At 37.4% G+C, this 26,522-nt stretch overlaps 1 protein-coding gene across 7 annotated transcripts in view; it reads left to right on the forward strand.

The window, feature by feature from the left end:
• SORBS2 (sorbin and SH3 domain containing 2) overlaps positions 1-26,522 on the forward strand; it is a 175,465-nt gene that overhangs the window by 83,800 nt on the left and 65,143 nt on the right. For 4 of the 7 annotated variants that reach the window (XM_087737720.1, XM_087737721.1, XM_087737724.1 and 1 more), the window contains exons 4-9: positions 4,779-4,828; positions 12,353-12,445; positions 14,057-14,083; positions 15,073-15,197; positions 16,144-16,761; positions 23,961-24,440. In XM_087737720.1, coding sequence (XP_087593846.1) covers positions 4,819-4,828; positions 12,353-12,445; positions 14,057-14,083; positions 15,073-15,197; positions 16,144-16,761; positions 23,961-24,440 — 1,353 coding nt within the window. In that variant the 5' untranslated portion in view covers positions 4,779-4,818. The remainder of the gene's footprint in view (positions 1-4,778; positions 4,829-12,352; positions 12,446-14,056; positions 14,084-15,072; positions 15,198-16,143; positions 16,762-23,960; positions 24,441-26,522) is intronic. The other 3 variants (XM_087737722.1, XM_087737725.1, XM_087737726.1) reach the window with 1 other exon arrangement.

Raw genomic sequence — 26,522 nt, forward strand, 5'->3', positions numbered from 1 at the left:
ATATTGGCCTGTTGCAGAGATGAGAGCAGGAATGCTCTGCAGACTCTTAATGATTTGGGTTAAAAGAATTTACTACCACATGCAAATTTGGATGTAGTATCCTGCCTCTGGTAATAAATATGTGTTTGTAGATCACCTGCCATGTTTAAACTGACTGAATAAACAATCCTTGGAGTAAAATCACTGAGTGATTTGGCTCCTTAATTTTGCAGATATTTTCTAAAGTAGATTACTGTCTCTAGCTCAAACCATGAAACTGGCAAACATTAATGCAAGTCTGACACTCGTTCTCATGGAAATCTGGAAAGCTCCTGTCCTCTCCAAATATCTGGGTTCTGCTCTCTACCCAAGACAATGAAAATCTATCATTTTCCAACCAGATCACACACACACCCCTATCCTGCTGTTGATCCATCTGCACTCTGTATTGTAAGCCAATTGCTCCTCTCACCAGAGGTCCTTGGGGTAGAATTCACTACAAAGGATGGTAACTATAAAGAGCACATACTAGAATTAGCTTTAAAATTAATACAAATACTGTACCAGAAAATTGCATTTAAAACCTGCTTTTTATAATATCTTTTGTGAAATGGCAAGGAGTAAATAGCAGGTAACTTAGAATATGTTAAAAAAAGTCATTAGTCCATTAACACTGTCTGGTTGATCTCTGTCACCTTATAAAAGTTATCTTGAATACCTTGGGGGAAAATATTTAGTTGGTTAAAGTCAGTCAAACTCACAATTTACCCTACAGTACTCAGCGCCAAGAATACCTGTAATATAACTGTAGCGGCTGCTGTTGGTGGGGAAGGGGGGGGTGTAATAATAAATATTTTCTCTTTGAGCCTCTTTCATACTCTGACTATATTAAGTAGAATAGGTCAAAAATATTTTCAGACATAATCTATGTGGAAACTGCCAGCTTGTTTTGAAACAGCAATGGAGTCTGTATGCTCTGATTCAAAACATACCAAACAAGGTAATTTAGCACCTTGTGCTTTAAGAGCCTTTCAAAACCTTTGTAAGCAAGCAGGCAACTAGTATTTTGGAGTTTGCCAGCTGGTTAGCTACGCAGCTAGCAAGCCTAGGCTTTCAAACGGGTCTAGACTCCATGGCTAAGCAGGAGGCAGAAAGACCCCAAAAGTTATCCGTGAGCTTGGATGCCTTTGATCTGATACTCCTGTGTGGCATTCAGGAATTTGCAATATATTAAGCTATTAATAAAACTGTAACAGTAATTTTTGGAGTTTCTATATGTGCTTCCAAAAAACAAAAAACAAACCCAAATAGCCTTTCCTTTACCTTCCAGTTCTTTCCAGAATTTTACATGGAAAGGATATTCTAACTTCTGATGGTCTCTATCCTTAGTTAGTTATGGATTATGGTTAGTAACAATGATTAACTTAATTCTTTGAATGAGGTGAAGGCAGGTAATAGCATGTTACTACTTGTTTAGGCTTTGATTCCCAAAGCACTTGCTCATATTTATTTAGTTGATGTTTGGTTGGATGTTAGAGCTCCTACCTTATGGCTGTAGGTGCTCTAACATGTGATCAGTAATGGAATTAAACTTCTTAACAGTATAGACAAGCATCTTGTATTCATGAATAAACTGAGGGCGGGGAAACCTTTCTTGACTTCTCACTAACCCTTTTTATAGCTCCATATAAATGTGAAACAGAAGGGGTGACAGAATGGCTCCCTGCAGCACCCCACACTTCAGCACTTACCAGGAACAGAAGAAGCGATCACAGCTAGCTATCAGGGTCTCTTGGAGAAAATAGAGCAGGTGTCAATGAGATTCCCACAAGTCTTTTCAGTAGCCTCTCTCAATGCAAAGTATTGCTGAGCTGAGGTAATCTTTGTAGTGTTATCAAGAAATATAGGGAGTGATCAAGAAATAACACAGCAATATATATTATGTATTTAGTGAAACTGTAGCAATGCTGTATTCAACCTGACAGAGACCCGTTTTTGTGCATTAGCACAGTCATTCATTTCCTACTGCGCTACCTCTGCCAGATGAAGCCAGCTATAGAAGAATGCCATGAAGATTAATCCTGGATCTCCCTCTGCAAAAGCTAGGCATGCTACTGTGGTTAAACTTGGTGTTCTTTTACCTCAGCAGTTAAGATCAGGTGTGAGCTTAGTGGAAAACCTGCCTGATCTAGGTTACTGAACAGCAGTCTCTGATTTTGCAGACTCATGCATTCCAGTAGCGTTTTGTGTCTGCACAATAATTACAGGCATTCCTTCCGTCGCAGAGTTAGTTATCTAAGAGCTGAGTATCTTAGCTGATCGTTGGGCATCCTTTTTGGCGGTAAGGAGTGTCTGATGCTTCTAGTAGAACATTCATCTCGCCTGTGTCAGGGGTCTATGTTAGAGCTACTTACAAACCCATTCACAAAGAACAACTTTCAGGAGGCGATGAAGTAGGAACAGAAGTACAAAGCAAATAAAGCCCTTTGCTCCCTCCCACCCCCCCTTAAAGACTGCTTGAAACAATGCTGAGTAAAATGCTTTCAGGCATATGGCTGTTAAGTTCATGGCATTCATTTGGATCCTACTGCCAGTATCATTAAGTATTTGAATGCTACTTCAGCTCTTTAGAAGCAGAGAATTCCAAATAATTTTAGTATTAAATGCAAGGCCTAGTGTTTGCATGAGTGTGATTTTATATTGCTTTATTTACATGCATAGTTTTCAGGTATGCAAGACTCATTTGTTCTTCAGCAAAATGAGATTAATGTGGAAATGTTAATGATTTGTATGCAATCCCTCGCTGAGTGTCAGCAATGCAGCCTAAGCTGTTCAGATAGAAAAAGTCTTAGGAGGACAAAGCTGTACTGCTAAAATTGAGTGTTGTCAGTTAAAACTTGAGTAAGAGTTAGGCTTGCTTTATGTAAATATATCGAAGCCACCTGCTAGAAATCATTTTGGCTCTGCAATGTTCCAAGAGTTCTGTACTTGTTGGGTCTGAAAATAAATATCATGTTGCATTTCGTAGCTTGCGTGCGGTACCATCAATGATTCAGTTCCAAGCTAAAAGAAGGCTTGAAAATGGTGTCTCCTCTAGCAGCCTGAAAACACTGTAGGAATTTGAGGCTTTAAGAATATTCTGTAGCTGTTATAGAAATCCAAAATTTCAGTCAAAGACAATTTATCAAAAAATGAATAAAATAGAATTTGTCCTAATTTTTAAAAGATCTTTTAGAAATTCTCAGAGGTGGTTTGCTGATAGCTGCAGCATAAAAAGGGTCTAATAAATCTTTGTTTACTGCCACATATCTATTTCCATAGTTCTCAAGAAGTTTAACGTGCATCTTTTTTGTCAAAAAACTGACTGAATAACAGCAGCAGAGTTTAGATAGTTTCTGAGAAACAGTAAGTTTTTCAAGCAGTGGAGAACCTGGCCTCATTATGAATACAAGAGAATACAGCAATATACATGTTACCTCAGAGGTACAGTTAATTCAGGGTTCCTGTTGAGCTGGAATTCTCTTTCAATATTTTGTTTACTTGTATTAATTAGTATCTTTAGTCTCCCATTATAAAAATGGTCCCTCACGCATACCTTCCAACTTACTCCAACATAGTCGGGCAGTTTATATTTTTAATTTATTTTTTGAAGCTGTATTACATTAAAAATTCTGATTTTCCCTTTGTTTTATCCTGAACTTGATGTAGGAACAGTGCAGAGGGAGAATGACTTTTTTTAGCGGTCAGTATTTTGGCATCCAGTGTGTCTGCCCACTTGGTAAAGCAAATTATAGTGGGTAGCGTAAATGTGACGATACAGCTGAGATTGGTCAGTATCCAGAATGCCATTGGAAACCTTTTCTACATTTATCTTTTTATGTCTAAAAGAGCCTGAATAGAAGAGGTATTGAAGCTCCTGATCCTGAGATAAAGCTGACATAAACTGGCAGTAGATGGAAAATATTGTCTAGTTTGTCCTGTGACATACTATCAGTAGGTTAAAGTCACCTGTTAATGTAGGATGTCGTGCTTTTTCTACAGTTGTAGTTTGGTTTTGTGGGATTTTACTGTTTGCTTGTTTGTAAGAACTGTATAGAGTTGGGATATCTAAATAAAGAGATTCAGCCTTTGCGTGCATTTTACATTATTTTGTTGCAAACTATTACCTTTAAAAAGCACGCTGATGTGTAGTGGCTTGTTTCCCTACCTGTTGACTCCGTTGAGAGTTTTGAAATGGATTCCTGTGGATGCCGACACACGCCCTGATTCTGTGCATAGCAATACAGTGAGCGACATTAAGAGCATCAGTGTTGTCGGTAGAGACACATCCAATCACTGGATGAAAACAGCCACATCTGCTTATAAACCATTGAAAAAGACCTGGTAACTTTGGCTGCTTAAAAAATACGTGGAGAGACCTACTCTTTTATATCTTTCAGTTTGCACAAAGAATTGAATAAAGCTTATAAGCAGCCTTTAAAAATATTTCCCCATTCCTGTACAGAACTAATTTTTAGTTTATAGTTTCAAGACCAAATGTTAATCACTAATTTTTTATCCCAGAGCAAATGTTTACAACAGAGATACTAAACACTTGAAAATAGAGTAGCTTATAATGGAAGCGACGGCTCATCTTTAACTTTGGACGGACAAGCAGTACCAATTTAATTAAAGCTGTGTTAAAATAGGACTGTCATTTGTATCACAGTGATTCTCCACCCCTCCAAGAAGTCCTGCTGCCATTTAGTACCACACGTTCTTGTCTTCTGCAAATTAATAGATCATTTTATTTTCCACAGGAAATCTGAAGACTTTTATAGCAAATCCTCCAGTGTCAAAATGAACACAGGTATGCTGTTTCTGTGAGATTTTTCTTTACTTTTATGTGTTGTTCAGTAAGCAGAGAAGGTCCCAAATTTATTTACATTTTCAGGAACAAAGTGTACTTTACTTGGTGCTGAACTCAAATTAAGCAAGATATTTTAATAGTCTGTCTGCTTACGTCCATTTGTATTTCATATATAAAATTTACATACATGTTTTTCTATGTATGGGTATATATGGATATATGAAATATATATGCATGTTTAGCTTTCTGCGCTTAAGTTATATGTATCAGTTTTGTATGTGTATGTTTTATGTAAAAATATGAGGACATAACAGCTGTGGAAAAGTGATGTTAAAGCATCACATTTTCCCAAGAAAATGCACATTCTTTAAAAATGCTTTGGTTTCATTCTCTACTGTCATTAAATTAAGGGGCGTATAAATACTATCCTGTATTATTAGCTACACTTGCATAATCAGACAAGGATAACTATTTTGTACTTACAGGGATTTGTATTTTCTCTCAAGTTGCTGTGATAGATGTATTGACCAAATGAAGTACTCCGTAGGAAGTTACTTTCATGATCTGTGACAACATACCAATATTTGCTCCCAAATCATTGAAGTCACTAGATAGTGCTGCTGGTTTTGCTGGAAGTGGGACTAGGCCTCTCGAAAGCAGACTGGTGAAATCCTGGCCTCACTCATGTCAGGTGTAAATTTTCAGCTGTAGTCAACTCTTTATACTCCATAGGGGAACTGTCTGGTTTGCAGATTAACTGTGGCACAAGGATAGAGATACCCATCCTTTCCAAACTGTTTGGTTTTATCATTGACTGTAGTGCTGCATGACTGACAACTTGAAATAAGCAAAATACGTTATGTGGGACCTGAGGACCTGAACGACCTTTGAAGCCAGTTTTGGTGTTTAAGCAGCATACTTGTAAGTCGAAGGGATTAGCTTTTCCATGGTATAGGCTGCCATTATCTAGACTACTGCATTAATCAGGCTTCCTGGCTTCCTGTTGTCTCAGACAATGACTGGAACTCAGTAGGACCAGGTTCTTGGACAGATTTTTTTAATACAAAGTCAAAATATATTGGCTCACTTGAAACCACTGCATTTGTACATATAATAAGCAGGAAAAATGAAATTTCTCATTGGAATTTGTGGGTTTTTTTCCCAAGTTTTGGTTGTTAATTATTTTACAGACACTAACCAGGGTGGTGTGTTTTTCATTTATGGAAATACTATTTGAAATTTGTCCTATTCTCTTGCATTTTTAGCAAAGACATCTTTCCTAAACATATCAGTCTATATAACTGAGGTAGTACTGTAATACTGCTTGCTTCGTAGAACTGTAATTTCAGAAGTAACTCAGCTAATAATCATACACTCGACTGTGATTACATTGTGCATTGCAATCATATGAGTTAAAATCATATGTCATTTTATAGCTTCTACTTTGAAAAATGTGGATAGTGTCAGAGCAGTAAATGGCCAGTTTGTGCTACTGCAGCTCTGAAGTATGACTTTGTTCTATGTTGTACTAAGATTTTTCATGTAAGCTAGAAATTCTCAAGAGAAATAGACATAAGATTTAAGTGATCTATGTGGCTGAATTACTCCTATTGGGGATTGGGAGTCTTCTGATCACACAGGAGTCTTGAAAACCGACTTAAAAGACCTGAATGTTCTGAAATCCTTTCCAGTTGCCTAAGGATATCATGATTGTACGCTGAACTTTAATCTACTCTGCACTTACACAGTGAAAACATTTTTCATCTTGTGTATGCTTGATATTAATGTGCATGTTACCAGCTGCACTAAAAGGAGGTACTGACAAAAAAGTGGTATTTCCTATCAGTTCTGTTGATGTAGATTGTTTCCTGACTGTAAAAAACTAAACTAAACTAAACTAAAATCCAGTGAGTAGGCTGTAAAAGTGAACATCGTGCACCTATCTGTTGGTAAAGCATCGCTTTACTAAGTATGAGAGTGACTGAGGTGGAAGCTGTTCTGCATAGTGTTCTGGTCTAGTTGTTTCTTTTTTTCTTTTTTTTTTTTTTTTTTTTACACTATTGTCTTTGAACATGAAATGAGTGCTGCAGGGTTGTTTTTTTTTAATATTTCACTGCTTTATAACAGGAATTTGTGCATGATGCAGTTGGAGGTTATCAGACACTATTGACTTGCCACTACTTCGTTTTAAAAATATGCATTTCATTAATTACTCCTACAGATAAATGAGCACTCTAGTTTGATGCCGGTAACTGGTGAAGTGGCAAAGCTAGTGTGTATGCAGCTTTAAAAAGAAAAAGCAAATCTACTGCTTAGAATGGGCTCCTCTAATCCAGTGTTCCCTGTGGCTGCAGACTTGGCAGTCTGTCTCAGCGAGCCCTGCAGAAGATATTTTTGTCTACAGAGAAAATGTTTTGAAGAGCTTTGGTTTTCAATACTCTACCATATATGGGAGAGATTTTTTAGCATTTTATGTTAATTCTGCACCACATGTTAGGAAGGAATATTCAACAGCATAAGGCAGTGAAACATGTTTGCAAAAGCAAAGAAATAGACGTAAAATATAGGGGAGGTTTTCAGAAGGACCAAAGGTACTTTGGCTCATAGTTCCTCTTGGTGTTCAAATGCTGTCATAATTTAAAAATAGTAGTCTGATAGAATGTGTGCCTTTTTAAACCCAGACTAAGGAATCATCAACAGAATAATATTTTAAACTATATATAGGGGTTTTCATCAACAAATCTTCAAGTACTTTACAGATTTGATGAGCATCATTAACTTGGTGAGACATTTTGAGAAACTAAGTCACAGAAAACCTGAGCTACCCATGAAGCTCACATCAGATTAAAACACGGGATAATTGTGCTTATTGTTCATACTATATATGTGCATGCATAGCTAATGTTGTGGGAGAGGTAATTGCATTGAGGAATAATGAATGGATACAAGTTAATATGCTAAAACAGATTCTTAGTGTCCATCCCTAAATATTTTGGCTGAGTTTCACACAGTTAATTCTTGGTAAATGCATCTAATTTTAAAATTAGTAAACAAGTTAGCTGTTTGTGGTAGACGAAGTGCATAAAGAGAAGCCAAGAGTGAAAAAGTGTGCAGTTCTGGAAGACTGCAAACATTTTGTTTGTTAAAATTATTAATGGAAGTCATCACATGCACTCATCTCTTACCTTTTTTCTGGGAGACAAGAATAGAAATTCTTGGGTCCCTGCAGCGTTCCTGAATAGATTGTGAAGCCACTTTTAGCTCACTAAAGCAAATTCGATGGGCTTGAGTGTTTCAGGCATTTTACAAAAAATTTAATTTTTTAATCATTATTTGTTCTAATTTAGCAGCATTAAAGAGCCAAATAATAGTAGGTTAGGTAGTAGAAATGTTAGGTTATGTGATAAAAGCTCATCTGCACATCCACAAAGGAGCTTGGAGAAGCAGTGGCAGGAGGGAAAGCCCAAATACTAGCCTGCCCTGCCAGGCTGCTCCCAGGCCCATCACAGGAGCCATCAAAGGCCCATCTCCACAAGCCTAGAGGAGCACAAGGGCAGGCAGGAACCCAAATTAAGGAGTCCCAAGGAACAAAGGGAGGCACAAGGGCCTCCCTTGTCCAGGCCCGTCCCAGGACTGTCCCAGGAGAGCCTCAGCCCTGGGGTCCAGGCATGGAATGAATGGCAGACTCGATGTCTAAGCCCAGTTGCTGGAAGGATCCACCTTGTACATGTGTGCGTATATATTCTCACTAGGGGACCTTCATCCTGCTCAGCCAGAGAGGGGAGGGGGATGAGGCCATTGTGCCATCTGTGTTAGCACGAGTGCTCTGAGTGTGTGTGTGATCTGTGTGGCCAGCCACGTAGGTATGTGGTGTATACGTGTGCTCTTGTGCATGTGTCTGCTGGGAGCTCATCTCCAGACTCACTACTGGTTGGAGCTGGGGACACGGAGAGGCAGCAGCTTCATGTCTTGGACTGTTGGAGCCAGCGCTATATATTTGCCTCAGAAGTTTAGAAAGCAAATAGGGTGTAAGAGTCTCAGGTCTTCTAAACTTGAATTCACTGTGCAGACAAAGGGGAAAATGATATCATTCACAAGTATAGTGGATAGAATAATGATCAGCAAACACTATGTTTGGGAGCCATTTTTCTTTTCTTTGAGCTGTAAGAGCTTATTAAAAATTTCCTGCCCCTGGCTGCTCTTTCACCTCTTCACAAGAGGTCACCGTCCTTTCATCCTTGCCAACTTGGTTTATGCCACTGCTTTTACTGACTCTCTGAAACAATCTTTTAAAAAAAAACTGCCCTGTGTTCCTAAATGAAAGTGGTGGTGTTTTGAATTGGCTCTATTCTGCTTTGGAGCAGGACCTGACCAATAGGCTATTTCTCAAACAGAGATACAGCTCACTTAGGGTGATGCTCTCTGTAGGGGGAATTGTTGGGATTGTGGATTTAGGGGGAAAGGGGAAGTACTTATTTGTGGAGAGAAACAGAATTGAGGGAGAGAGAAAGAAGTGAGGAATGGAGAAAGGCTGAAGCGAATTGTAGGAGGGGAGTTGCCAAAGGGAGAGGAGCTGAATGGTGAGCTAACAGGAGGAAAAGAGCATCCAGAGCCCCACCACAGAGAGTGTTAGTATACATACAGAAATACACATGTCCTCCTAACTGGAGGGCAAGCCACCACCTTGCCTGTCTTTTCCAGTCAGTGGGTGGTTCTTTCTTTTTCTCTCTTTAAAGGTAAGTCTGCAACATTGATCTTAGCATTCAGGAGTTTGTTCCTATATGGCCCTTGCACTGCAAGATACTGTCAGAAACATGTCTCACCAGATAATCCTTACCTCCCCTTTCTCCTTTGTTTTCTGCAGTACCTGCTAAGGATGCTTATTTGTCTTTTCGTGATTTGATAGTAGTATTTAGGGCTTGCAAAAGAATATCTAGGCACCAACTGTGCTAAGTCCTGATTTGAGCTGGACTTGCTGTTTTTATTGTGAATTATTGCCCAACCTCATATTCTATTATTGCCTGCAGACCTTAGTTGATTCAGGTCTCCTTTGCTTCAATGTTAAAACAATATCTAGGAAGACAGGACTCTCCTGAAGAATTTCTCATGTCAAAAGCATAGAGAATTGTGCATATGTGTATACATATTTGCACACATTTAATTTTTTTATATATGCATACATTTTGTATAGATTGCTTCACATATCCTCATTTTTTTCCTTGAGGAACAGCTGTGCAATATTAATTGCTTATAGTTTGCAGGTGAAATGAGCAGATGATCATTAATTCAGCCTCCCTTACTGTTTTTGAATTCTCTGTTCTCCAGACTTTGAGCTTTTTGGTGTTATTTGAACAAGAATCTGGGTGAATATAGTTAGTACTTGCTGGAAATTTGATGGAGCTATGAAAATGGAATACAGGCTGGAATAAGTCTCTTGAAGTTCAACTGCGTAAGGCCGTGCAGATAAGGGAAGCAGGTTGAAAACTGCCTCTTTTGAGGCAGCGTGCAGATTCTTCTGATCCTCATTCAGATGTGATGCCCTTGACTTAATGGGAGCCTGGCCTTAACAAAGATGGGAAGATGGAGTCCATCATACATAAATATGTGCTTGCCCACACACATTTGTATTTTATTAGAAATTTTGCACAACTCAATATGGTATATTTGTGTGGTTATGTCTTAATTGAGTGCTAATTGATTCTCATTATTTTGTACAGATACTGAGAATATTACATTACAAATTAATTTGAAGCAGAATTTCTTGAAGTTACAATAATGAAATCTTTGTAGTCAATTTTCTTGTTGTCTTCCTTTCCTCCTGCTTCAGTTTCCCTATCCTGAAATTCAGGAAAGTAGCTCTTGAAAAAAATACAAATAAAGCATTGCTTTGTTTGAATAAAAGATGTGACAGTATAACAAAATTGTTTGCCTGTTAGCTTGTATTAATCAGATTAAGTATGCTGTCAAAGTCTGCCAATATTCGGATAAGAACAGAACCTCAATATCAACACATCATCAAATCTCCTTGGAATTACTTCTGGTGTATGTCGGGGGGGGGGAGGGAATACAAGAATGGAAAATGTGATTTTAGTTACCCTTGCCATTCTGTATTTATGTAAGCAAACTAAAACAAATGTGTAGATTTGATAGCCATTGTCTTTGTTCCACATGTACCACACCAATAATTAATTGTGGGTAATGTATTGCTTTTGACTGTTGCTGACTGAAATCATTTGGCCTTTTGCCTTGCGACTTGGAATTGGCAATGAGTCTTTGGAATCGCTTACACCTGGGGCAGTGGCTCTGATGTTTGCCAACGTTAACAACTACTTAATGCATATCCTGCAAGACCTGTGGCCAGAGGGCTCTGCTACTTTGGGGGAATATTGGAATGAGCAAAGAAATACCAGGAGCTCAATTCTCTTGCAGACATGGGTTAAAGATGTCTCTGTGGCTCAAATTACTGCTATCATAGCAAATACTTTCTACTAATAGGTTGCAGGTCTTCCTTAAGCATAATTTTATAAAACTCCCTGTTACAGGACACAGATATAAAAACAGTTAGGGCCTCTGTCGTAGTTGTGATTCTTGACTTCAGTGGGGCCCTGTATGAAATTTCAGTAATTTCAAATATGAAAATTAAAATAATTAATGTATTGAAGAGCAGAAAAATATTCTAGTTAAATATTATCAGGAAGTATATTTATTAACTTGCTTTTACAACTGAGATAGAGTTGCTAAGAAGCTAAGTTGTGGGAAAGCTACCTTCTAATAATAACAAAGTATTTCTAAAACAGAACGACAGCTCCAAGTGAGAGAGGAGCAAAGAGTAAGGAAAGGAGTCATGCAAGATCCAGAAGAAAGGTTTTTCCCATTCCTGGTTGTTCAGAGTGATTTTAGATTTCTAGGCTTTCCTTCGGGATGTTATTGGGTTCCAGACATACATTTTTTTTGTCTTCCATTAGATAAAAAAGAGAAGGGGTGAGGGAGAACAAGGATGTTCCACCAAAACAACAAAAAATTATGCCATCCTTAGTATTTTGTTTCTTGAGCTTAAAGGATCCAAAAGACTGAACAAAAGCACTTTGTCAGCTGATCAAACATAAGCTTAGTTTATGAATGGTGTCTTTCTAATGCATACAATGAAATGATTTTACAGTGCAGATTATTGATTAATATTACTCTGGAATGCTTAATCCTTCATCTTGATTACTTGCTTGGTTTTACTAATTAGCTATAATTAAGCAGTCTTTCAGGTAACAGAATGTATATGTTTCCCTAGTGGATTAAGTATTAAATATTGCTTTCTTTACTTATTTTCCGTGAGGTTTATTGTTGTTTAAAGCTTGTGAAGTTTTACGTATTCTGCTAATCTGCAAAACTTGCAAATTTACACGTTCCTGCAGCAGTTTCCTAACTGCATGCTTATTTTCATGTATGTTTGGTGTATCTCACACTGTGATACGTTGCATGTGCTTGCTCCCTTTGTCTGGGGCTGCTGTCTGTATTGTTTTGTGCTTCCAGATAGCGGTGGGTGTGCTCGCAAACGTGCTGCAATGTCTGTCACATTAACAGCTGTGAAGAGAGTTCAGAGTTCTCCAAACCTATTGGCCTCAGGTATAACCACTAACCAGTGAGATACTACTCCTGAATGGCTTTTCTATAGTGTTATGCATTCCTGCAATATTACTCTGCAAGGAGGAGAAGGGTAACTGTATTTTCTGTTCCACTGACAGGTCTGTTACTTCTACAATGCTCTTTAAAAAGTAGTCTTAATTTCTCTCTGCCTATGCTTAGTAGCCATTAATGAAAAAAATTAGGAAGACTTAGGAAAAATCAGTTATTTATAAATTAATTTTGCCTTTGATACATTTTTTGGGTCTCATGTCCCCTGTTTTTTTTCGAGATAGCATAGCATGAAAGTAGGTTTTGTTTATGACAAACTGTTTATTACAACTTGCCTTAAAAACTCTTCTCAAAGGAAAAGAATCTGAACGTTGTTGTAAAATGATTGTCAGAAGCCAGATTAACTTAAAAAAAATCATTTATCAGGCATGTTTTCCTAAAAATGTTTAAAACAATAAAAACATGCAGAATATTCAGTAGACAGGCAGAACTGCTTCTTAGCAATACTCATGTCTGGTTTTGCAAAATTAAATTTTAACGGGTATCAGCTGCCCACATTCACTGGTGAATTAAGTCATTGTAGGTATAAATCAGTAAAGAATCTTGAGTGGTGTAGACTAATTTACACCAATCTGAACACGTAGTCTTCACACCAAACAAGTATAATACAGGAAGCTGAATAAAGAATGAGCCAGAAAATAATTGCAAGGTAAAGTCTTTGTTTTGTAGATCTTTTCGAATATAAGACTAATCCCCAGGAATAAGAACTGGTAGAATTTATGAAGCAAATTAAAAAATGTGGTTGCTATTCTTTGTAAGGATAGTGGAAGTGTTATTGCGATTACTGTGTGTATGGAAATTTAAGAAAACATTGGGTTCTTATTTCTTAGCAACGCTTCTAACAAATTTTTATCATGTAAGCATGCAATACAAGCCTTTTAATGTCTTGCTTTGTTGCACTTAAAATTAGTGCTAAGGACTGCTCTTAGTACTGTAATTATTGTACATTAAAAATATTTTTAATTTGTTCAGACATATTGTAATTTTAGCTTCTTTAGGACAAAAATCACTAATACATCTACAAGTAATCAAAAAAAACCACCAGAATTTCAAATCTCTTCTGTGCTGGCAGTATGTATGTATCAGTTTCTGTGTTTTGCTTTGAAGTGATGAAGAAAGCATCACACATTCTGGTGTGAAGGGGGAGAGAAAACCCTGACAGAATCTGTAGGCATCTTTCTTGATTTTGAATTAAACCTTTCCAGCTCATCTTAAAGGAATGATATTTCTTTTGATACCTAGATTTTAGATGGTAGCGTATCACAGTAATTACTGGAAAAAAAAAAACACAGCAAATGTTTGTTTATTATTGGCTGTCTGAAATAGCAGTGATTAAATAACAGTAACTCTCAGCGCACTATAACTTCTGTAGAACCTGTGCAATAAACATTGCGCAGTTATTTGTGGTCTAATATTCCAAGGTGTGTTTAGGTAACAGGAGGGAGTTAGGTAACTGAACAAAAAGACTCCTATATATTTTTCAAGTTTTGTCATCATGTTTTTATTTCTAACAGAAATTAATATTGGATATTTCTTTTTCAGGGTCTGATTCTCAGTCTCTAGATTCAGGTAAATAAAACACTGTGTTATTTATGCATCAGAGTAATAGCATGTAAGTGAATGAATTATAACAATCTTACATGTATTTGATTTCATTACTCCATACATCCACATTTTTTAAGGAAAGCACCACTGAAATTGTAATAATAATTACAAGTGGTTAAGACCTCAAATTCAGGTCTTATTTGAAAGCAGTATTTCCTGTAACACGGTATATGTTGTCAGAAAATGAATTGTGTGGGAGAATACAGGCTGCTAATTTGCCGCCTTTAGCTTCAGTGGCACTTGCTATTTCATTTTTAGTCCCTTACTGAGGATTGCAAGTTCTGCCCACCCCACTCAGCAGCCTGCTCACATAATGTGTTACTTTTCCCAGCCTCTTACAATATTTTGTCTTCAAATCTGTAACTTGTTGAGGCAGGATAGTATCTCCCTCTATGTTTGGACAATGCCTTGAGGGCTTTTCAGCTCTGAAGATAGAGACAAAACATGGGTGGTTGGTTGGAAAATCAAGCTGTCATTCAGATTTGAAAATGCATTATTGGAACAAAGAATCGGGTGTTGTGGTGAAATTTGGTGAAACTGCCGTCACCAACTAACTTTACGTAAGCTGGGATGTTTTTTAAAATCCAAGACAGCTATGAAGTTCAAGAACCTAATCTGTGAAAGTACTTCAGCCTGCTTTATATAGGGGCCGAAGCACCAACATCTCAAAAGGTTACAATCCATAGTCTGTATGAATGTTGTGGGGAGATATCAAACTGTTACCAGCAGTATTGTCAATGCTTGAGTTTTCTAAATTTTAAAGATAAATATTTTGTAAAGTGGCAGCTTTAGCCCTGTTCTTATAACCTCCATGGTGATAACAGCAGCAGTGTCAGTTGTGTAGTAGCTAAACTTTTCCACGGTTTGTTTAATAGCTAGGTTGCTATGATGATAGCAATCTAGAGATCTACTAATCACAAAAAAATGGTTTGATTCTCTTTTCCTCACAAAAGCTTGGAGATCTTACAACGATGGAAGTAGAGAGACACTGAACGGAGATGCTAGCAGTTCATCTCTTACAGCAAAAGGTTTTAGGAGTGTGCGGCCAAATCTACAGGATAAAAAATCACCAACTCAGGTAAAACTGAACACACCAAGTTTCATTCTCTGGCATTTGTTTTGTGGGTTATTCCTGGGTGATAGCATATATAGATGGGATGCCTCTATGGAACATTGTCTTGATGTCTTCCAGATAGTGCGAATCACCTGTTCATATGGGGCGTTACAAACTGTTTCACTGCATAGATAAAGTTTACTCCACACAGTATGCATGCCTCCAGGTTAATTACCAGAAATTGCTTTCAATGAACAAGACAGCCAGCTAAATAAAAGTAGGTCATACACAAATAAAAGCTTTCTAGGGGTGTTCCCAGACTTCAAAGAGTACTTATTAATATTTTACACTCGGTAAAATGCATCAGTCATCAAAATAATATCTGAGGTTAAATGTTTATTAATTATAAGGTAGACAATGTTTCTGCCTGTTTTGCAGAACAATATAATTAGACCACACTAAAAAAACCCCACTTAACTTGGAAACATATTTATCTGTCAAAAAAAACCCCAACATACCAACATCAATACTGTCTCTGTTACTATTTTAATTCACAGGTTTAAGAGGATCTGTGTTTTTTATGTATGTGTGTTACCTGTGAATAATAGCTTGTTATCGAAGATCATGGAGTACATTTTGACAATTACTTTCATTATTCACTGTCATAATTGTTTTTTTAAAAGAAAATGGACTATTATGGGCTCTCTAATGATCCCAGTTTGCTGTGAGCAAATGGAACATCTGGCTTTCTAAACGCAAGCTGTATAGCCCTGTACAACAAAATGGTGGGAACCTGACCAGTTCAATTGCCCAATGAATTGAGCAATGTTGGGATGAAGCCTCTTAAGTTGCTAGTTCCGTTATTTAAAAATAAAGGTCAAAGTGAGTTATATCTCCTGCTAACATTTACTTTCTTTCTGTTTCTTCTTCAATGTTATTTTGCTGTGTGTGGATGCTTTTGGCAAATAAGGCACCTCTGCCACCCCCTAGAAAAGAAAGTTTTCGGAAAGCAAGAGTAACTAATCACAAGAATGAAATTAATCTCCAGGCAGTAACAACTGGTCCAGCTAAACACCTTCCCACAGATACTGCCTATTACGCTAACGAGAAGTCTGTCCAGAAGACAATGTCTTCTCAAATACCTAACACAAGTGTGTCCTATGCACAAAAAATCATTAAACCACTGACCTCAATCTCTAGTGCAGGCACAAGCACAGTAGCTGGTGTTAGTACTACTTTCCATGAAGGCCAAAGGCAACAGTCTCAAAAACGTAGGGTATCTACCCTGAAATTAACCCGGACACGTGACCCAGCGAGTAGTGTTCATTGTAATACACAGCAAGAGCTCAAGCCTGTTGAAGTGCCAGTATTTCCACAAAGGCCTGTCTCACCTGCCTGTAACCCCGTGCCTGAGATACACACAGCATCTCTTTCCATTCAGATAGCTCCCATCCCTGACAATAAAGCAGAGCCTGAAATCCAAGAACATCCACCTAGTATTTCTCCAGACACTTCAAAGATGTCTTCAAAGGATTTGGGACAAAAGTCTACAGTTCTTCCTTCTTCACAGGCTGCAGAATGCCATGTGGTATATTTAATTTTTCCATCTTTTATTTTAGATCATTCATGAATCACTTAATAACCCTCTGTTTAGTTCTACTTACGTTATCAAACTTAGACCTTGTGTTTTCTGGGTAAAACTACCTGTCACATGGATCAAAACAGAACTGAACAAAACCTGAAGTTTTTGGAAGGGTATTTAAAAAAAAAAAAAATTAACCCAGCTGAGCTGGAAGGTAGACTTCTTTGGTCCTCTGTGAGCACTTTACGGAGTGCAAATGCACAATAGGAAATTAGTGAATTGTAGGTGATGCATCTGCTTAAGTGGCTTTTCCTAGAGGGGCTTGCATTGTAGTGTTATGCTGCCATAGGTGCAGGAAGGATCAAGTATGGATAGAAAAGGGTTGAGTTGGGGGGGTTTCTACAAATGCAGCTCTGCTAGTTTGCTAGGGCCACCAGAAAATGTATTTTCTCAGTTGGTGCTTTCTGCAAGGCTGGTCACTGCTGTCTCCTATGTGTCCTATGCAATAGCACTTTTTAAAGAAAATGGGTTGATAAAATCTTTTGTCAACCACCTCTACATGAAGCATCACAAGGCACTGAATTTTTAAGTCCCTCTGTTTCCCCTATACCTCCTCAGATGAAAATTCTTTGTTAACTATACTGATCTCATCTAGGAGAAAGTATAGGACCAGAGGCATCTGAGCAGGGTTTATCGCCATTCAGAAGGCTACTGAGTCAAATAAAATAAGCCTAGGAGCAATAAAGCAGCAGCGAATACATACTAGGCAAAAGGAGAGCTCTGAATAAACTTTGTCATTTCTACTCTGCTTTACCTAGTCACGTTAGGATTTTTCTATTTAAAAAGTTAATTATTCTAGTATATCTACCATTATATCAGCTTATCTGAGTTGGAAAGCCCTTCAGTTGGAGGTAGGGATTGCTATAGGTCTAGGCATATCTGCCTCAGAGCTTTGTCTTGAGCAAGGATCCCATCATGGTGTATCTGTGTTCATCTAGTTCTGCTGAAATCAGTGAGGCTACTCTGAAGTAAATACAGCACAATCTTGCAAACTTAAAGTCCATTGACAGCCCTGTTGTCAATAGTAGTAACACATCTGCTCTCAGACTGTTGTTCTGTCAAGAGCATCACGTTCAACCAGGTCATTACTCTGGAAGCTGCAAGTATCTGAATTAGCTACAGGATTGTTTTACAAGTTATAATATGTCAGTTCCCCCCTTCAACTCCCAGGTGAAAATTTTGATCAGAACAAAGCTCTGTGAAATTGTATGGCAACAATTTGCAATGCTCCTTTTGAATTCACTCTATTAACAAATGGGAGCACAGAATTAATCACATTTGTCCTTCTCAAGATTAGAGACAAAACTATCATCTTAAACCCTTCTATTAGGCTACATAAAATTTAGAATGTTTTGAGAAAAACAAGTTTCTTTATCCTTGAGAAGAACCAGTTTGCTACTTAGTGATTTTTATCAAGAAGCAAGAGCCACAGTAAAGAATCGTGTCAGAAACAGTAATGAAGGCTGAGCAAGAGCTTTTTCTGGTAGATAGGGTAGGTATGAAGATTATAGGAAGCAGACTTGCAAGCCTTTTAAATATGGGCATCAAGGGGCACGGTCAGACAGTAGAACAGGTGTAGGTGTGGCCAATACAATTTATGCCTCTGTTTTCTTTTCACTTAACAATAGTTGTTCAGCCTGTTGGCAATATAATGCATTATATATGGTCAGATAAATTAAAATTTCCCTCAAACAGAAAGTAGTTTTATGACAGCTAATAAGAATTAGAGGAAATACCTTTTTCATGATCCAGAATAATACTCAAACTCTAATCAGAATGACTAAAAATAATTTATCTTCTAGCTACTTTTATTTTAGAATTTTAAAAGCCAAAACACATTTTGCAACTTCGTTTTATTTTAGAATCTGTTTTAGTTTTACTATGAGCTGACAAAAGACAAGTGGCTGTGACTTGTTTGGCAATTCTACTCTTATTTTTCTGCCATCTCCTTGGTTTCAGTGTGTGGGAAGAATGATCAGAAATTTGGCAACTGGGTTTCTTTGAATAAAAAGATAAAAATTTCAGTTGATCACAGGGATCATTAAGGAATGTAGCCAGCTTTTCAAACTGCATCCATTTATTGATCTTTTGCCTGCAAAATTCAGCTGACATCCTCCCTGATGTTCAACTTTGAAATAAATGCTAAACTTTAGTATGAAGAGGTGTATCTGGTATCACAATCGAGTCATGGAGCCAGTGGGTTTTGCTACGTCTGTGTTAAAATACATACCTAAAACTAGAGTACAAATCAGCATATGAGGTGGTGTAAAATTCTGCATCAGGTGAGGTCCCAAAGCCAAGATGCAGTGGGCTACAGTTAGAAATAAAGGCTACAGCTATATGTCTAAAAAGATTTCTTTTCTGACTCAGATCTCTGGATGAAATCTTGGAACTGTTCTAACTAATACAAAAATTATGATCCTCTTCAGCACCATATCTCATGGTATTTGCAAAGTTCACAATTTCTTTCACATAGACAAATTAACTTTCGGTATACTACACATGATACTACTTTCATTTCTAAAACTGTTTTAGATTTGCAAGCTCTACAGGACTTTGTACACCAGCAATACTTTTGTATATGCAGATCATAGGTCATTATATTAAGCTATATCCATTATATTAAGCTATATTAAGCTATATTAAGCTATATCCATAGGTCATTATATTAAGCTATATCCTATATATAGAAACTCTCAAAAACCAAATACATTTAGAAAGGCACTGTAAAAACAATCAACTCTCCCTCAGCACCTGGGCTTATGTATGTGGAGGAGAATGAGGTAAGATTGGCTAATCATCACTTCTTAAGAGGTGGTGAATGAGAAGTACTGTGCATGTGTGGATATCTGTGTGTGTAGGGAACACGTACAACTATATTATGTCACAAAGCGTGGGCAAATACAGCTGAGAGAGCTTGTATGGTCCAAGTTCATGCACAGCAGTTTTGCAGTATTTTTTAATGTATCTTGTTATATTTGTGCTCCTATTTGCACTTCAGAGCTTATCTGCTGAAACTTTAGGAGCAAGCAAAAGTGTGGTATGACTCACCAAGTGACATTTTATAAATGTTCCTACTCAGAGAAAGGTTAAACTCCTTAAAAATATATATGAAAAGAGAAGTATTCAAGTTACTCAATATTAGGTTTTTTACATTATTACAGTCTTGAGAGATGCTGCTGCTCTGTACCATACTGCAGATATGGGAGAAATAACCTAATCTATTTCAACAGAGAAATTAGTATTTGTTAGTATGAGACCGATGGAGGTAAATTCTTATGTCCAACTTTCTTATAAGAAAAAGTTTTAAACTGATGAAGAATTCTGAGCTGTATCTTCTGAAATAAACACGTAGTAGTTTTATGTTCATTTTGTTCCTGGGTTCGTAAGTGTCCTCTTGTTCTAGATACTGCTCTCTAAAACTGAAGATGCAAAACATTTGCCTTGTTTGAATTCCACGGATGAGGGAACACTTGGTTTAGTCCTTGTTTCCGAGTCAGTTTATCTAATACATTACTGTTTGTTACGTATTGACAACACGTTGAGTGATGTAGGAGGGAGAGAAGACAGGTTTCAATGTTTGGGGACAGATGGCAAGCAAAGAAAATAAAGCACATAATTATCCTTTTAAGTTCTGTATCACTAGTGTGGTTTTGCACAAGGGCTGAACTCCACCTCCTTATACTGAGTTTAGAATAAGAGGGCTAGGTAGTAAAAATGGGCATAGGAATATAACTCACAGCATCGGTTTGGAGATTTTGACATCAGCTTTTAACAAATAAAAGTAGAGGTATTTTTACCCATTTTTGCAAGCATATGGGTGTAATTTGATTGTTGACTACTAAACTCTGCTATGTATTAACAAAATGAGTTTATTCACTTATCCTGAATCTCCTTATCTGTGTCTTGACTGTTGAAGCAAGGCCAGCACTTTGGTGTCATTAGTAATCTCACACCACTCCCTGCAGATCTTGCATTAAAATGATAGATTTTGAAAATGACTGGTTTTGAAACCCATACTAGGGTCACATGTCTACTTCATGTGAGTTGGGTAGTTACTGTGTTCTTCAGGCCTGACGTTTTACTGTTTGATGGAAGGTAAACATTTCTAAGGACCAGCAGAAGCTGCGCTTGAGACCTTCAGTTCACTTCAAGACTGTGATGACATTTATCTCTCAAGCGTTGCTCCACATCCAAGAGAATTATGTAGTCAGACTAGTTTTTTGTCATTCTAATTGATTAAATACTTGTTTGGCATTTAATCCGCCCGACTTCTCCTAGCGTTTCTTGCTCTATAACAATTACAAACCTAATCTGAACCACACTGAATGAAACTGGTATTAAAAGTTTTCTGGAATGCATTCAGCCTTGTCTTTCTCATATTTTTCACAGTGATGAAAAATATGGATTAGTAGCAGACAAACGTATCTGTTTAGTTTACCAACACTCCATGTTTTTTAAATGGTGTAACCAGTTTTCGAAAATAATGCTGTTTTAAATCGCCAGTTCAGCCACTCTTTTCCCAGAGTGATGGTTGTACCTATGACAGAATTCTAGAACCAGTCAGAATATTCAAGTTTTACTCTACAAAGCTGAGAAACTTCATGTTGGGAATCAGTACCTAGAATTGCTGCATTCCTTCTACCCACGTTGTAAGAATAAGAACTTTATATTCTTTTTAAGAATTTGATGAAATCGGCTATTATTTGCCAAACACAATGAATTTAATTCTTTGAGAACTCGGTTTCACTAGCTCTCTGGATGCACCCTGAATATCTGTTCTTGTGTTGTCCATCCCTTCTTTTCTCAAGCATGCAGGCAATCTTGTCAGTTCAAAGCCAGAAGGCTTCCTAGGTTTCTCAAGTCTCCAAAATTTCCTGTTATTTTAACAATTTAGAGATCAATTTACATATGTTGGCTCAGTCGTATGTAACTTTTCTTCTGGGGATGCTGAGAGGATATCTGGTCTCAAGAACTTCAGAGCTTCATATTGGCTCTGCCTCATAATTGCATTGTGATCTCCTAGTTCATGTCTTTTGGTGGAGATCTTGAATTATGACATAGATTATAATATTCGTCATGAATGACGGTTCTGTCTTCCCTTTATGTATCTGTAAGGTGAAATTACTGTTTCTTATAATATATCTTACTGTATGTAACTGCACACATCTTAAACCCCTGATACACTATGCTGTATAATAGGCTGTTTCACATCTGCATATGATTGCTTTTCATGAGCATATTTTAATGGTATTCCATTGTTCTTTTGAAGTTTCCATTGGCAAATTACTTCTCTCTAAAAATCGTATCTCCTTTTACAGTCATACACTCAATTATTGATTTTCTGATTAAGAAGTAGTCTGTTCAGATTTACTCTATGGAAAGATTTTTTTTTTCCCCCCCAGATGTAGATTTGAAACATTGCTGTGAATAAGGTTTAGATTTTAAGCTGTTTGACTAAGTTTCTTCACTGTTTTAACTGCAGATTTTAACAGCAGCTTCTGGCTATTTTTATGTACCGCAGAGGTCCAGTAATGCCAAAGACTCCTTTTGAACCATTTGGAACAAGTGATGGATATCTGTTCACATGCTTAAGATTCTTTTCTGAAATGCTTATTCATAGGGATGGTCCCATTGACTTCAGTAAGGTTATTTGTGTAAATTCTAGTTGACCTCAGCAAGAATTATGGAACTAGACCCTCAGTGACCTCTCATAAGTAGCACAATCTGAGTTGTGTTCCAAGTCTTCCACAAGGGCTTTAGAAGATATTTTCAGATTTTGGATTAAAATGCCAAAATGGCATTTTAATCTGATGGCTTGAAACATTTTTTGAATGATTAAAGATATCTACCTATTCCGAGCATAGGAAATAACCATATTATTGGTAACAATGTGATATCTATGAGTAAATGTTACTTTTTTAAGTAGTAATTACTGCATATGGTATCTTACTGTCCTCTATTTTACATAAATTTAAAATCCCAAATGCCCTTTCCCTGCAGCTATCCCAGAGTTCCTCAGGCCTATCAAAAGTGAAACCATTAGTGCTGGCGGAAGTAGGCAGTATTTTGACGTATTTTGGGAACTGATTGAAAGTTTGTGGCTAATAGGCAGTATAGAAGATTTGTGCAGCTGTTTAACAAAGATTGGATGCCAACATGTTTTCCATGTATCTTTAATTCAAAAAGAACTTGCAGATGCAAAAAGCCAGTTTCAGGACTAATTTAAACCCAGTGTCCTGTGACTGATTTTAAATAACAGAACATAAAGCTCATACGTTGTGTGGCAGTTTTCAGAAGCACTCTTATCAGGACGTTCCCTTATACTTTCAAGGAATTATGCTGAAGCCAAACAACTAGCATGTTTTGTTTCAGTATGAAGTCATCCCTGTCCAGTTCTTGTGCTCCCAGTCTTTGTTGTTCCTCAGATTTATACCAGTTACCCTAACAATCCTTGTGTCCTCTAATGTTGAAAAGGCTCCTATGCGTACACCTTATCCAATAGCCTGACAGGGTGCTTCCAGGGTGCTTGGAAATTCTAAGATCATTCAAACATTTTTATTAGAGAGGCAGTGGAGATGTATTCCATCACAAAAGGCAAAAAAGTCCACAACCTATTGCTTGAAGATCACATGAACATTCAATATTAGTGTTGCCATTTAGCTTGCAGTCCTGCCCATCTGTATATTACAGTAAATTTCAAAATTATACCTGTCATTTGACAAAAAAGAGAGCAACATTTACATAGATCAGACTTGGAGGTCCTTTTTTCCTTTTACAAACAAAATGAATGTGACATTCTCTATCCTCATATTTATGTGAAGCATAAAATAGTGTGAACCTTCTCAATGCACAACTGAGGTCATTAATATATGCAGTACATTATGAATATTCATCCCCTGCACACTATGGTTTCTGGCTTTGCTTCCACTAGTATTTGATGCATTCATTTCTTTTGTGTTTTCTTACCTTAATATAGAGCGTGGTTGATTTATTTCCTAATCCATGTGAATGTGAACTTCCTCAAGCTGCTGAAAAACTTACACTTTTGTAATTCTTCTACACACAGCAAGAGGCAAAGGAAAAAGGTTTTTATTCATTTGGTAATCTGTTTCTTTTCTTATTTTTTTTCCCTCAAATCTCAGCTTGGAAACCAGAAAGTAACTGCCCCTGTGATGGAGGTAAATGCTTCACAGACACACAGACAAACAGCAACAGAAGCTTCTCCACTGCCTCTTCCTCCTCCTGTGGTACCAGTTAACAGAGCCTCTTTCTCACCAGACAGTGGCACCCATCTAGTACCATATTCTTTGCCAACGCTTGATGATTTTTTGCCTTCACGCTTTTATAAAACCCCAGCCCTTTCACAATTTTCATATAAATGCCCATACCTAGCTTCTGAAAGTATTATCCACAGGAATGAAACAGCTTCTGTAAGCACAGATTCTGCCATGAGTGAGTGCTCCTCCCGCACAGTGAGTGAGTCCTCCACAGCCATTCTAGATGAGCTGCAGACTTGTAGCTATGATACTACTGACTGCTCTGAAACACCTTCCCCAACCTTGAGCCAGATGTCTGCTGTGTCAGATGGCACCACCTTAACCAACACTGCTGCCACTTCTCATGTAATTATGCTTCCTTTTTTCCTCCTCCATTTTGTTCAAACAGGTTGTCAAAGGGGAAAAGAATTCAAACTTGTCTTTTATCCCATTTCACAGACAGGTATTCCATTAGTAGTTTTCTGTGTTCATAGTCTGACAGCATGTTTTGCAACAGTTGTTTAAAAAAAATCATTGACATAGCAGATTTGGTAATAGGAAAATGATACTAAGTTGTTGTACAGTTGTATGGTCAGCTAAGGTGTATCAAACACTTTGCTTAAAATAAATGAAAATAAATTCAGTAAATATCTGTTCCAAATGCATTAAAAGCAGGCAGTCCATAGAGTTTGAAGACATTTATTTAAAATACTGTTAGCAACATACAGGTTTGTGGAGTTGGTAGCCTCTGGGCTACCACCAGTTTTGTTTTATACTGAGGTACAGATTTCAATAATATAACTTGTAAATTCCTAGTAAATGTTGGCAATATTTAACACAGTTTTTTCCCCAGCCATGACCACTGACTGCACGAAACTGTTTTTCTCTCCTCTAACTAACCTTTTGCTCTCCTAAGCACAGTTTCTTATAGGAGTGGACTTCAAAAATAGTCTTGTAGTACCCAAGTGTCCTGTTACTTTTCTCTTGGTTAAGTTGAGGAAAAAACAGCATGTAATTAGACATTTTATATGTACATTCACTTTTCTGTACCTTAGTACACTCATATATGGGTGGAAAGAAGGTATGGAATTTGGGTCAAATCCACAACACTTCTTATTTCTTTTGAGATTATCTGCATGATTGAAATGAGTCAGAACAAAGCCTTCATTTAGATTGAGCAATTCATTGCTAAATTACAAAACAGAGAGATGTATTGAGACCAACGTTTTACTGGGTCACAACAGTGTTCAAACTTTGTACAAATACTTCAGCATGCTATCATTTTCAAGTCTGAAAAGAACAAACTGTATATATTTTTAAAGTTTCGTGTATATTTTATAAAAGGTATTTTGAGCCCAAACTTGCACATAGTCACCTGGAAAGTCAACGATCTGTTGTCAGTGCTCTGGAAGCTATTAAAAAAAATAATATTAATAACAGGCATGTAAAAGCTGACATTCCTAACTCTTGTAACACAGCTCTGAAACCTTTTTTGTTGTTGTTGTTGTTTTGTTTTAAATAATCAATACTGTGAATCTGCATACAGTCCAGCAGTTGTAACCAAAGATACCATAATCTGGTACGTGTAAATAAGGCACAATCACTACCTGACCATTTACTAGCTATGGGAAGTATGGAACGTTTATATTTTCTTCTAACCTACTTCTAAAATAGTCGGCTAACTGTATTTGTTTTCTTTGAGTACAATTTTTGTAAGCTAAAGTGAACAGTCCTTCCTTCTTTCCTTTTTTGGATAGTCTCCCTGTAGAGGGATATGTCATGTTCAGGTCTGACCACCACTTTCTCTCTTAGATACGGCAGGAATGTGCATAACGGTTGTTCACCATTAATGGACAAAGAGAAAGGATGAGTCTCCCACCAAAGGACAAAAATCCCCAAACAGTCCTAAGAGCTCCACAGACATTAAACTGCTGGCAAGACCCACGTCTGCAGTATAGAAAAGTCTTCATCTCCCATCCTCTGTAGAGGAGGGCCAGATGACTATAAATGTATCCGTGAAATGAGAAAATGGTGGGGAAGCTGGTGGCACACACATGTGTGCTGCTAGTGGCTCTGTTCCTGTAACAATCTGCATTCTCAAAGGAGGCTCCTGTTGGTTTTGTAGATGAAAACTGCTGAGAGAACAATAAAAGCAATACAGGATTGTGCTATCCAGCACTGTGCCCACATAAGATGGAACCACGCTTTCAAAGACATTATGTCTACATTCGGGATGTTTGTTTATTCTTGAGGTCCTTAATGAGAGCTTAGGCAAAAAGGTTTTACAGCAGATCTGAGAAGAAGAAACAGCACCAGGAAGAGCTGAATCAACAAAATTGTAAAATATTCCAGGCAAAAGGCAGAGCTAAACATAAAACTGTGGTTAATTGGCCATACTTTTAGTTACAGATTACAGCTTCTCTGAAAACCTGAAGTATGAGAATTGTA

This window comes from Nipponia nippon, unplaced genomic scaffold (genome assembly GCF_047370975.1).
Source record: "Nipponia nippon isolate SJK-2023a ecotype South Korea unplaced genomic scaffold, ASM4737097v1 scaffold_6, whole genome shotgun sequence".
NCBI lineage: Eukaryota > Metazoa > Chordata > Aves > Pelecaniformes > Threskiornithidae > Nipponia > Nipponia nippon.